Source organism: Notamacropus eugenii, chromosome 2, assembly GCF_028372415.1.
Source record: "Notamacropus eugenii isolate mMacEug1 chromosome 2, mMacEug1.pri_v2, whole genome shotgun sequence".
Taxonomy (NCBI): Eukaryota; Metazoa; Chordata; class Mammalia; order Diprotodontia; family Macropodidae; genus Notamacropus; species Notamacropus eugenii.
Window position 1 is genome coordinate 395870584 of NC_092873.1, and position 14021 is coordinate 395884604.

Here is a 14021-nt window from a genome sequence, read left to right on the forward strand (position 1 = left end):
CCCCGCCGCTGTCCCCTTTCCTCCCTTCCTTGGCCAGCCAGCAGTGATGGAGAGGGGAAGGAGGGCTGGTGTTTGGAGGCTGGCTTGGGCTCTAGAGCAGGAGAGGGACGTGCGGCTGCCCCCGCCGCGGTGGCTGCGGTGAAGTTGCCAATCGCTGACAAAGGCAGCCCTAATGAATCACTCCGGCAGCGCCGCGATCATGTGGTGCCGGGGCCGGCGGACCCAGGGCAGCCAAAGAGGAAGTGCGAGCTTGTTTTCTTTCAGTTTCAGAGCTCCTAGCCCAGCAAGATGAAAGGGGGCGGCGGCCGGAGCGGCAGCGGCAGCGGCAGCGGCAGCAGCGCCTGCAGCCTCGGCGGACGCAGCCCAAGGACTCCATGAAGTCCGCGCGGCGCCGGCAGCCCAGTCCCGCGGAGCCCTCGGTTTTCTGATGGAGGTCCCTCAATGGGACCCCCTGAGAAATGACTCCCTGCCACCCACCCTCACCCCAGCCGTCCCCCCCTACGTGAAGCTCGGCCTCACCATCGTCTACACCGTCTTCTATTCGCTCCTCTTCGTGTTCATCTACGTCCAGCTCTGGCTGGTCTTGCACTACGGGCACAAACGGTTCAGCTACCAGACTGTCTTCCTCTTCCTCTGCCTCTTCTGGGCCTCCCTGCGGACCATCCTCTTCTCCTTCTACTTCAAAGACTTCGTCGCGGCCAACTCGCTGAGTCCCTTCGTCTTCTGGCTGCTCTATTGCTTTCCCGTGTGCCTCCAATTCTTCACCTTGACCTTGATGAACCTGTACTTCACGCAGGTGAGGCGTTGAGGGTGGGGGCCCGCAGCCCCCCAGGGGAGGGCGGACGGGGAGAGGGGGGCTGGCCGACTTGTCAGTCTACCGGCATTATTCAGCCTCTGCCATGGGCTAGGCACCGTGCTAAGTGCTGGGGTTACAAAGAAAGGCAAAAACACCGGGAGCTTACCGTCCACCGGGGGAGACGACATGCATTCAACTATGTGCAAACAAGACACGTACAGGATAAGCCTGTCTGTCTGTCTGTGTCTGTCCGCCTGCACCTGTCTAGCTTCCCCGTACACCTCGCCAACCCAACCTCTCCAGCAAAACAGGAGCAAAGGGCATAAGGATTTCAGTTTCAAAGTTTCTAGGACAGAGGAATGAGAATGTGTAAAGGGATCTGAGAGTATGAGCATACTACAATTCCACCAGGTAACCCTTTTTACCAGGCCTCCTAATCCTATCTCACTCCCTCCAGTCCTCAACAAACTGGGGTAAAGATGTGGAGTAGAGGCCATCACACAATAGAGTTTACAGGTATAAACAATGTTTTCCCCTTAACCATCACCCTGACAGTTTGGGCTGTTTCCCAGGACTAACCCCAGATTCTGAGCTGAGATCATTCCAGAGTATTTAGGAGCATTACCCCTTTGGGGAGAACAGACTCAAGGATCAGGATTGTAGCTTCCAGAAGGTTAGAATCCCTTCTTAAGAGTTAATGTATTTTTGTGTCCCCTATAAACTATTTCTGGTCTTCATTAAGTCTAGAATTCTAGCATGAAGCCACTGTTTTTGGGGGAGTGAAGGGGAGGAGGGCTGCTTCAGTATCAGACCCTGAGTAAGTCCTGAGCAAGTGAGTTCCAACTCTTCTCCTTGGAAGCATTTAAATATCTTTTACCAAAGAAATCTTAATGAATTGAGACCTACAGGCTCATTCCCCAATGATTGCTACACAACCCTCCGTAGCAGTAAACACTCTCTCCATAGCTAATATGAGGTTAGACTTGATGTCTGGTTAAGGACCTGGCTTTCTCATCTTAGAGGCCCAGGGAAAGAACCATAAAACTTGTTTGAGAAACTTTTATAGGAACACAGGACCAATTTTTATGAGTCATATTATTAATAGCCCAATTTAAGGACATGCTGGTTGGCCCTGTCACTACTTTGACATCAATGTAGAATTAATGAAAGTCATTATAAAGCATTTTGCAGGTATCATATAAGTTACTACCGACAGGCTTAAGAAAAGTGACTCCATCTTAATAACCATCTCCTATTATTTCTTTTATCTAAACCAGGCACTAGATTTCCATTTTCTTTAAGAACCATGACCATTGTCTTCTGATGAGGTTGTCAGAGGTTATGTTGTCCAGCAGGCTGAGTTTAATCATATAAGCAAGTCCTTATTTTGTTTGGGGCCACTAACTTCTTTATTGACTCTGCTTCTTTAATGTAAAAACTATGGATGAAAATAGAACTTGTCATACCTGCTTTTTTAACTGTCCTCACTCTCCAAGTGGTAAAAACAATACTGTGAATATTTGAATGAAACATTTTGGCATGAAAATTTTAGCATGTTATTAATATCTTCTAGGTATTAAAACTGGTGATCAAAAAGCATCTTTGTGATGCCTTTCACTGGTTTGTTTGTTCATTAGACCATTTAATTCATTCATTAATCCATCAAGAAACATTTGAGTAACTACTATTTATCAAGCATTGTATTTAGTGTTGGGGATGTAAAAAAAATAGTCCTTGTTCTTAAGGCATTTATGGTTTTTTGGGGATATTTTTGGTTTGTTTTTTAAATTTAATTTTATTTCAGCTCTAACTTCAAGAGTTTGCATTCTATCAGGGAAAATAACATGTACAAATATAAGTAAATACAGAATGCAGACAAAGGAAATACAAGGAATTTTTATTTTTGGAGGAAGGCCTGGTTGGGAGGTCTCATCTAGGAACTGGCACATGAGCTGAGCTTTTCGGAAAGCTAGGGATTCTAAGAAGTTTAGGAGAGAGTGCCAGGTGTGTGTGTGGGGGGACAGTCTATATAATGGCATGGAGATGGGCGCTAGAAAGAGCAGCAACTAGGTTGAGTTGGCAGGACCACATTACATTATATGAAGGGAAATAAACACAGAAAAGTAAGCTGGGCCTCAATTGTAAAGGGTCAAACAAAGGAGTTTGTATTTGATTCTAGAGATAATAAGGAGTCATTGGCACTCCTAGCAGTGTCCATCAGTTAGATTATTTTGGCTTCTCCAATGCTCTCAGCAAATATTTACTGAGCATCTACTATGTGTAAACTACTGTGATAGGTACTGGAGAAGATTTTGTTGCTCAGGTGTCAGATCTACATGACCCTGAGGACATTTTGTATGGAGTTTCTTTGGCAAAGATACTAGAGTGGTTTTCTCTAGAACATTCCCATTTTACAGATGAAGAACTGAGGCAAATAGGGGTAAAGTGACTTGTGGAGGGTCACACAGCTGCTTAGATCTTCCTGACTCCAGACCCCATGCTCTATACGTTGTACAACCTAACCCACTCCTACTGGAGAAGATACAAAGACTAATAATAACTGATGTTGACATCATACTCTATATACATTATTTATATACATTATTTCATCTGAGCCTCACCACAGACCTCTGCACAGGTACCACAGGTGTTACTATTCCCAGGCTCAGAGATGTTACCTAATTTACCAATGGTCATATAGCTTGTAGAGTCAGGACTTGAATCCAGGTCTTCTTGATTCCAAGTCTAGCACTCAGTGTAGCACTGAGGCCTTCTTGGAGTTCAATCTAAGTTATATAATACATGCAAAAATAAAAATTATACACAAATAAATAAAGGGTACAAACCTAGATGAGTTCCAAGGGTGGTAGGAGGGTCCTTAGTGTCAGTGGAGGGGCCCTCAGGATGGGCGTAGGAAAAGACCTCAAAGGTCATTTGGTCTAACTTACTAATTTTATAGATGAGGAAACTGAGGCTCATAGAGGTTAAATGACTTGCCCAAGGTCACACAAGGAGTGATGGAGAAAACTGATTTTAACTGAAGTTATAGGATTATAGCTTTAGAGGCAGAAGAATACTTAGAGGTAATCAAATCTAAACCCCTCATTTTATGGATCAAAACTCCTTTCCCTTGGACTACGTAGCCTCCCTTTCAAGTCAGAGATGGCATTTGAAGTAGAGGACATGAGTGGGGGAGGGAATTCCAGGTGTTTGAAACCTGAGCAAAGGCCAGAAGGTAGAAGTGCAAGGGATCAAGTACGAATTTCTTTGTCAACATATGAGCTGTACATTGTCCATTCAAATACTATGCAGTCTATGCAAGTTAGCAAACTAGGGTGTGGGACTTGATAATCAACAGGGTCCCTTCTAGCTCTAAAATTATGTCTCTATCTTAACAACTTTAAATGTTCTTAATCTTATAGACGTTATAGACTTCTAGTGGGATTGCAAAATGAATTTAGGAAATATTAAATTGGGTAAGTAGATGTTACTGCATGGAATGATGGATAGAGTGCTAACCTTTCTTATTCATTCATTCAACAAATATACAGTACTTACTATGTTTATAATATGTGGAAATTTAGATACTAAGGGAGACAGTACAACTAGTGGAATTAGCACGAGCAAGAAAGTTGGGGGCCATAGATTCTAGGTCCTGCTCTGTCACTAACAGCGTTTGATCATCCTGACACTAGACAAGTCACTTCAGTTCTCTCCATCTCTCCACCTCCACCTCCACTTCCACCTCATCTGTAAAATTAGCAGATTGGATTAGAACAGAGCTTCTTAACTTTTCTTCCTTCTTTCCTTCCTTCCTTTCTTCCTCCTTTCTTTTCTCTTTCTTTTTCTTCCTTCCTTCTTTCCCTTGCTTCCTTCCTTCTTTCTTTCTTTCCTTCTTTCCTTGTTTCTTTCTTTCCGTCTTTTTCTTCCTTTCTTCCTTTTCTGTGTGATGGACCCGTTTGCTGTCTGGTGAAGTCTGTGAACTCCTGTGAATAATGTTTTTAAATAATTGGAAAAAATGCTAAATTTAAAGTAGAGGTTAATGGAAATAAAGATGTCATTGTTTTTCCCCTACAAATTTATATGTCCCCTGACCTCTATCAATGGACCCTGGGGCAAGGGAGGAGATTCTGAAGATTCCAGATCTAACAGATGATCTCTAAGGTCCCTTTCAACTCTATAGTCCCATGACTCCTTTAAAAACTTTGATTAGTGTAGTTCTTTATCCCCCAATTTTTAAGGAGGAGGGGGAACAGTGGTAGGAAAAAACAGGAAGCTAAGGTTGCTTACTAATGATCATATGCAAGTAAACCTGAAGCATGATGAGACAGAGCTTGCAGGTCTTTGCTGCACCATCTGCTGGTTAATAAGTAAATATCTGGCAAAAGGAAGGGTTCACACCCATACTGTGCTTTCTTTGGCTGAAGATGTAGCTGGGCAACAGCTCTAGCTTGAGAGGGAGGCATGGGGGGTCGTGCTCTTGCCTCGAGTTCTCCTAGGTCTGCCCAGCAGCAAAGTACTTATCAGCCTAAAGCACAGAGTCCCTCCCTGATTAGAGGAGGCGGCATCTCAGACGTCTTACAGATCAAAGACCTTTCTTAGCTTTTTAAGCAGATAATTCAGATAGTTAGAGAGCTGTCTATTTTACAAGCACTAGGAAGAGGGTAGTTGTTGGTTGTGGGGTAGATTTTCTTTTGATCTCCGTAACCCCAATCCACAGTAGATTTTAGGGTTTCACATAAAAGGACCATTGTCTTATATTTAGAATAGAATGGAATTTTCAGAGCTTGAAGTGATTGTAAAAATAATCTGGTCCCAATACACACACAAACACACACAGACAGAGACGCACACAGACACACAGACAGAGACACACAGAGACACACAGACACACAGACACAGACACACAGACACACACACAGACACACACACACACACACACACACACACCCCACCTCACAGTTGAAGAAAGTAAGGCCCAGAGAGATAATTGCCCAAGGTCATTCAGTTAGTCAGAAACAAAGCTGAAACTAGTACTCATAGCATTTCTATAGTACTTTGAGATTTGTGCAGCTCTGTACATATGTTATTTCATTTGATTCTTATAACAACTCTGTGAGGTAGATGCTATGCCCATTTTACAGATGGGAAAACAGGCAAATAGAGATTGCCTTGTTCAGTTGCACAGCTAATAAGTATGTGAGGCTGAATTTGAATTCTGGTCTTCCTGAATCCAATCCTGAGTACCACCTCATTAAAATATATATTATCTGTAGATATATAGTATTTTAAGATTTACAGAGCACTTTACAAATATATTTTGTTTTCACAATTTTGAAAGATAGGTGCTATTGTTTTCCCTATTTTACAGATGAGGACATTGAGGTAGATAGTAGTTAAGTGATTTGTCCAGGATCACAGCACTTCATCCACTTTACCACTAATTGCCAAAAATAGATAGCATATAACTAGAACTCTTTGTAAACATTATCTCACTTTATCCTCACAACAGTCCTGAGAGACTGGTGTTATTATTAAGTGACTTGCTTGGGATCACACAGCTAGGAAGTGCCTGAGCTGGATTTGAATTTAGGTCTTCCTAACTTCATGTCCAACTCTCTATTCACTGTGCCACCTAGCTGCTCACTTCCAGATCTCCTGACTCTCAGGCTAATTAATGCTCCTTTCCCTTACGTTACACTGCCTTTGTTTTTACTATCCTATTTATTTCCAACAGCTTTAAGGAGGTAAGTGGTGATAAATATGACTACATGGAAAGAAAACACTGAGGAAATGAAAGAATCAAAAGAACATAATTTTCATATTCATTCTTTCAGCAAGTACTTAACAGTACCTTATCATATGCCCATCACATGGGAATAAAGGGGAGATGAGGTCATATGGGGGAAGAAACTTGCTCTGGAGGTCAACAGACTTGGGTTCCAGTTCCACACTAGCTATATGACCCAGGGGAAGTTATTTAAACTCTCTGAGCCTCACCTATGAAATGAGAAGTTTGGATTAGATAACTGAAAAAGTCTCTTCCAGTACTAAAAATTAAATTCCATCCTAATTGTATCACCTGGTCCCTGGTCCCAAAAATTACTTAGGGAGACAAGATAATAGTAAATGTTAGGAAATAATAAATGTTAAACAAGAAATGTAATAGTAAATGTTAAGAAATAGTAAACGTTAAACAAGAAATAGTAAAGTTAAAAATAGTTGATGCTACAAGAGTTAGGAGAAGGAAAAGCTCTATTGAGGTCAGAGCAGCCTCATGGATCTAATATTCTATGACATTCCTGTGCCATGGTTCATTTAGCTCTTCTTCAAATGATTGGGCATTTACTCTGTTTTCATTTTTTTGCTACCACAAAAAGTATGCTATGCTTTCCGTCTTTGACTTCTTTGGGTTTGCACGTCTAATAGTGAGGTCTCTGGGTTAAAAAAAAGTGTGAATTTTAGTTACTTTTTGGTCGTAATTCTAAATCATTTCTCAGATGTTGGAACAGTGCTCCTTCCACCAGTTATATATCGATATGCCTGTCCTCTTACACAACCTTTATTTATTTTTGTCATCTTTTCTAATATTTTGGTTGTAAAATAAAGCCTCAATTTGCATTTCTCTCTAGTAATTCAGAGCAATACAGTAGCTAATAGTTTATAATTCTTTTGAGAACTGTTCATTTCATTTAATCACTCATCTATTAGTGAATGGATCTTGGACATACTTATGGATTTATGATTACCTACATATCTTGGATATAAGACCATTATGGAGATTTTTGATGCAGATATTTTTTCCTAGTTGACAGTTTCACTTTTTATGCTAGCTTGATTAATTTTGTTTGTGCAAAAGGTTTTCAATTTCATGTAATCAAAATTACAAGTTTTATTTTTTGTGAGCTCCTCTATCCCTTTTTGGTTAAGAATTTTTCCCTTACTCATAGTTGTGAAAGATACCTCTATCCATTTTCTTTGTTGTTATTGGTTTTTCCCCCTTGATTTGATTGACCTTTTATGTTTAGGTATTCATTTAGAACTCATTGTTGTTCAATATATGGTGTTAGGGGCTATTTTAAACCATATTCTTATAAACTGTTTTCTAATTTTCACAGATATTAGCAAATAGAAAAGTGTCCATTTTGGGGTTTAACAAATACTAAGTTATGTAGTTCAGTTGTTTCTGGTTCTTATTTCATTGATCTAGTTTTCTATTTGTTAACTTGTACTCCTAAGTTTTGATAATTACTGCTTTACTAAATAATTTAAAGTCTGACAGTTCTTTCCTTTCATTTCTCTTATTTTGTTTGTTTTCTATGAGAGTCAGGCCTTTCCCCCCCTCCAAATAAATTTTATTTTTTTATCTAGTTCCATAAAAAAAATCTCTTTAATACTTTGATTGACTTACAATAAATTTACAATTTAATTTAGGTACATTAGTCATTTTTATTACATTGGTTTGACTCAACAACGAACAGTAAATAGCCTTCAAGTTATTTAATTCATTCTTTATTTCTTTAAAGTGTTTCTGTGACTGTAGTCATAGAAATCTTTAGTGTGCCTTGATAGATTAACTTCAGGAAATTGTCTGGATTTTGGAGTTATGAATGGGATGTTCCTTTTTATTATTTCCTCCTGGATTTTATTATTGCCATGCATAAATGCAAACACTTTTTGTGGATTTATCTGACATCCAGCTACTTAACTGAAGCTATTGTTTCATTTAGTTTTTTTTGATGATTCTCTGGGATTTTTTGTATTGAAACATAAAATGACCAGTGAGTGCCCTGTGCATCCACATCAGTCTCTAGATAGCTCCTCATTTTATTTTTCATTGAGAGAGACTTTGGTAGCATCTTAAAATTTTCATTGTCAAGAGTTTCCTGTTCTATTTGGTCTGACTTCCAGAGCATTTTCTATCACAGCCTAAAAACAAATCTTTGCTATCTTGTCCCAAACAAGCTGTAGTAATACCTTTAACCACCATTAAAATTGCCTTAGACCAAAACTTCAGGCAACAGGCTATGCAGTCTCCATGATGGCTTCCCCTCAGGTTTTGGCTGTATTCTGAGAATGACTCAGACCAGTATTTTTATCAAGTGGAGATTTTTTATTATTATTATTCCTGAGGGGCCACCATTCCGGAAAGGACTCTGATGCAAACTTTAACAGTCATTGGTATGTTTCTTCAATGGCTTCAAGAAAACCTTCTCCCCAGCCCCTCAGACACAGTGAGCGTTTGTGAGACTGGATACAGAAAATATAAGTTGTGAATCAATGGAATGTGGTTGGCTTCCCTAAAGTCCAACTTGTCTTCAGCCTCAGGCCAAGTATGACAAGTTCTTGCCATTATAGGCAGTAATTTTTGAAAACAGTGGAAAGCTGCACAATCTTAGCACAGAATGAGGAAGTAGTGTGGCTAAATGTGCTAAGAGTCAGGAGACTGAGTTAATTTGTTTTAGAATTTATTATCTATTCACAGTCACTGTGAACTTTTTATTTATACCCTTATGAGGTAATTCCAGTATTCTTACCTCTTTTTTACAGACGAGATCACTGAAACAAGTCAAGGAAGGCAAAGTTAATTGTCTTTAGTCCCACAGTAACTCCATGTCATATACCTGGGGTTAGAATCTGATTGTACCCTGAAGCCCAGTTCATTGTTAAATTTAGCCCATGGACTGGCCTACAAAACTTGCAGTCAGGGGAGGGGAACCTGCACGCAGACCAGTGCTTGGCCACGGGTTTCCTATCCCCACCCATGGTCTAAAAAATTCCTGAATGCTACCAAAATCAGATTAACATTTAATTGAGAAATGTTTAACCAAATAAAAACAATGCAACATAGATAATGTTAATTTGTGGTTTTCTAAGTCAATATTCTGGCTGGCAAGGATCTAGTGATCACTTCTCTTTGTTTGACACCTTTGGCTTAGGTCAAAATCTTTTGTCCAGATTCTAATTTCTGACTTAACCTAACCACTTTTTAACATAGTGAGGCTCTATAAAAGGGGTAATTCTACCATCATGCTCTTGGGAGGATTTGTCAAGTCCTCAGTTAAGAAATTTTCAACCCTTGAATTCTAGTGCTGGAAAGGACTTGGAGATCACCTATTTTAGTTCCCTTATTTCAAATGAGGAAGCTGACTTTTTCAGAGATTAAGCAATTTACCCAAGTTCACACAGCTAACTGGTTAGAACCTTTTTTTCTGATTCTCAGTTCACCACTGTTATTATATCATGCTTCATCCAAGGGACTTCAAAGGAAAAGCTGAGTCATCCAGGCTATATTATTTCCCACTAGAAGCAGTATAATCTAGGATTTGGAATTGACCTTAGAGATTATATAACCTAACTAAACACCTCTAGTTGTGTGAATACAGACTGCGGGTGGGGAATCTATTCTCATTATTTTTATCTGTACCAGTTTTTCAGATGTGAGATGAAACTTCAGAATTGGTTTGATTTGCTTATCATTATTAGTGATTTGCTGCATTCTTTCATAGGGATGTTAATGGTTTGCAATTCTTCTTTTGAGAATGGTTCATATCCTTTGACCTTGGTTTTGGCATGTATGTATGTATTGCATGTATATACAAACTTGCATATGTATATATGCACACTCTGTACTTACATGTATATAAATACATATATTTGTATACACATGCACATGTATACATATATCAATGTGTATATATGCCCATGTGCATAAATAGGTAAGTGCATATACTTATACCTACATACATATGTATATGCATACATTGTTTATAAATAGGACACCAAATCCTTAGCAGATAAATTTGATACAGCAATTTTTCCCCCATTCAACCACTTTCCTTCTTATCTTAGTTTCATTAATTGAATCCTACCTATATCCACCTAAGCAGGTGATCAGCTTGAAAACCACTCTTTCACACGATTTCGCTTCTTATTGCTAAATGATATCTTCAGCCTCCTTAAGCAGGTGATTAAAGGGTATACATGAGCCTTCTTTTTCCTTATACCAAGAGTAGGGAAACTCATGACAATAAAAATAAAGGGTCCCTCTAGTCTTCTACTCTTAGACAGCAGAAAGGGGTTCTTGGGAATCTTTGAATTATAGATAGAAAGAATCTTTGGAAACAAACCATATCATGTTTCTCACCAAACTCAAATTTTCACATTTTCAAAGTGTAAGATTTCATGGGAACAAGGGAGTATATTACTACTTCAGGCTACTTTCCATACCTTGCCTAGTCCTCTGATATGGGCTATACCTACTCTCTTCTCCAATTTGTACCTGTACCAGGCAGCAAAATAGTATAAGAAGGAGTATGATTGCATTATGGGACTTCCCTGCAAATTCTATTTTAGATCCACCATCTTAATGTCCACTTCCATGATCTATTGGAAGCATTATTAGCAGTGAATCTCCTGTCTTATTCCAGTTTTAGCTCTTAGTCCTCACACCTTTCTGTGTTTATTCTCTGAGTCAACGTTCTTGTTGCTTCACTGGGGATGTACAGGGGACAGAAATTTAGTTGATACCTTCAGCATTCCTGGGAACACTCAAATTCCTTATCATGCCATCCAGAATAAAACCTCATTTCCCATTACAAATCCATTAAGTAAAAGCAAAGACTGAAATCTCCCAATCTAATCACTGAAGGAAAACAACTAAGCCAGAGGAATTTATGCATACCTTCATAGCTCATTCTCGCCAGTGCTTACCTGTCTGCCCACCAATCAGGAGGTTGTTTTGCCTGTAATTCTACATACCAGACCAATTGAGGTGAGATTTCTTTTTCCCTTTATTATGTTATTCTGCTTCTCCACAGTGCAGACAAGCAAGAATCATTGTGTGGGATAGGGAGAGAATCTTGCTTTGGGTTAACTGTCTCAAAAGAGCTTCGCAGACCATTTTAGAGACATCATTTATATCTAGAATGTTAAAGTTCTGCCATCTGGCAGACTCTTTCCTTCTACCATCACAAATAAGATTATTACATCATTTTAAATTCTCCATTAGTCTGATCTTGATAAATGTCAGCAAACATAAGTATTTTAGTATACAAAGAACAGAAAAAGAAGATTGTATATGAAACTGCAAATCTCTATTTTGGACAGGGTTTTATAAGTATAAACTAAATTCAGCATACTCGTTCCCAATCTGTACTGCTTATCTGGTTTTTTTTTTTTCCCTCTGAACCTCCTTCTGTTCTCCCCATTTCTAAAAATACTTCATTGACACTTTTTTCTTTCTCTCTTTTCCTTTTTGGCATTATTATCATTAACCATCCCTTTCTCACCTCCCCCCAAAAAACCTGCTTTGTAACAGATCAAACAAATCCATTCACTGGCCATGTCTGAAAATGTGCATCTTATTCTGTACCTCTAATCCATCACCTCTTTATCAAGAGGTGTTAAGGATGCTTCATCATTTTTCCTCTGTTTATCTACATTAATTAGAAATCTTAAGTCTTTCAAAGTTGCTTTTTTTTTTTTTTACAATGTTGTAGTAATTGTATAAATTGTTCTCCTGGTTCTGATTTTTCTTCCTGTGAAAACTACTTATTCAGACCCAAGGGCAGGACACAGGCTTACATTACAACCTTTCCCTACACTTCATTCCCCTTCCTTTCCATTGCTGTACAGACCACCAGCTCCATGTGGTGGAAATTTCCTCCACCTAGAGCTAGTGGAGGAAGTCAGTTTAGTCATATCTCTTCAGGAGCAAAAGCCTGCTGAAGGCTGCAACACAGAAGGACCAATGCTGAGGAAAGCAGGCTCTGAACTAGCAGTGCCAGGTCAGATTACTGAGAAACGGAGGGAGTGGGACAAATCACCAGGACAGGACCTCATGTGTATGGGGACCTAAGCAGCACTTTACCAAGCCTGAAGTCAGGAGAACGGCATCCAGCTGGAACTAGTTCTGACCACCCAAAAGTCAGTTGGGGGAGAGATCAAGGCTGATGAACCATGAATTGCCCAGCATGGAAGGAGGCTGAGACACTTTGAGATTCAGTCTCCATGACTACGAACTCAAGTGGTTAAATTTAACAATTCAGTTCAGAAACAACAAGTTCTGTAAACCTTCTGGAGAAAGATCTTCAAATACAAAGAAAAGGACATTTGAATAATACAAGTCTATTCCATACTCACTAGAAAAAGGAGGAGGGAAAGGAATAATGTGTTCTGAAGAGCTCACGATGCAGCCCAGGGTGACATCCTGAAAATCTGAGCTTAACCATACAGGATGAAAGATGGATGTTCAATAAGAAAGAAGATTTTGAAACATTTTTAGAAAGAAAATCAGAACAGAAGAAGAAATCATTCACCTGGATCACTGCAAACAATAGAAATGAAAGAGTGAATGAATTCAGCAGTCAAGGACAGAAATAGCAACAGTGACAATAGAGAGGCGAATAAGATACTTCTTTCTAAATGTACATAAGGAGACAGAAGTAAAGGTGAAAATCTGGGGGTATTATGGGGCAGAGCCTGGCAATATCCTATCTACAGGTGAATCATTGCTTCTTTTGTGAGACTGGAATAGTTTATAACATGGGAGGGTACATAAACGTGGGGGAGGGGAGTAAGGGAATAGGGAAGAGTGAGTGATTCTCTGGGATCCAATCAAAGCCTAACAATAAGAGGACGGTGACCTCTGGAATCTCAGAAAGAGATAAGCCTGCAGGAGAATGAGTCAGGAGGAATGGGAAAAGATTGAAAAGGAGGAGGAAAGGAAGGAGGCCTTGCTTTGGAGGAGGGAGGACATTCTACTGATGAATGTTCCTATGAGAGAAGAGAGGTGGATAGAAAAAAAATATGAGGATCTTATACTAGATAAAGTTGGGTAGATTTGGTACTTGAAAAGTCTACTTGTCCTTGGGAGGGTGGGATGGGTAGAATTGGAACCTCTGGGAGCAGCTGGCACCTGGAGGAGTGGGAGAACATGGACACAGGGAGGAGATTTCCAAACTTATGTAGAAAGAAAGAAAAAAAGGTCAACATGAGAGGGTATAGGTCTGTGGCAGACTTTGAAATCCAGGATATGGCACTGAGGAACCCTGCCAAGGATAAGTGCTAGGTAGGGTAGTAGATAGAGTGCCATACCTGGAGTCAGGAAGACCTGAGTTCAAATCTAGATTCAAACCTATACTACCCATGTGACCCCCCCAGCAAGTCAGTCTGTTTTCCTGTTTCTTCACCTGTCAGATGGGATAATCATAGCCCCTACCTC

At 39.8% G+C, this 14021-nt stretch overlaps 1 protein-coding gene across 2 annotated transcripts in view; it reads left to right on the forward strand.

Annotated features, from left to right (window-relative positions):
• The first annotated feature begins 262 nt into the window (after positions 1-262).
• The window catches only part of GPR137B (G protein-coupled receptor 137B), a 147152-nt gene continuing 133393 nt past the window's right edge, over positions 263-14021 (forward strand). For both annotated transcript variants that reach the window (XM_072647549.1, XM_072647548.1), the window contains exon 1: positions 263-796. In XM_072647549.1, coding sequence (XP_072503650.1) covers positions 428-796 — 369 coding nt within the window. In that variant the 5' untranslated portion in view covers positions 263-427. The remainder of the gene's footprint in view (positions 797-14021) is intronic.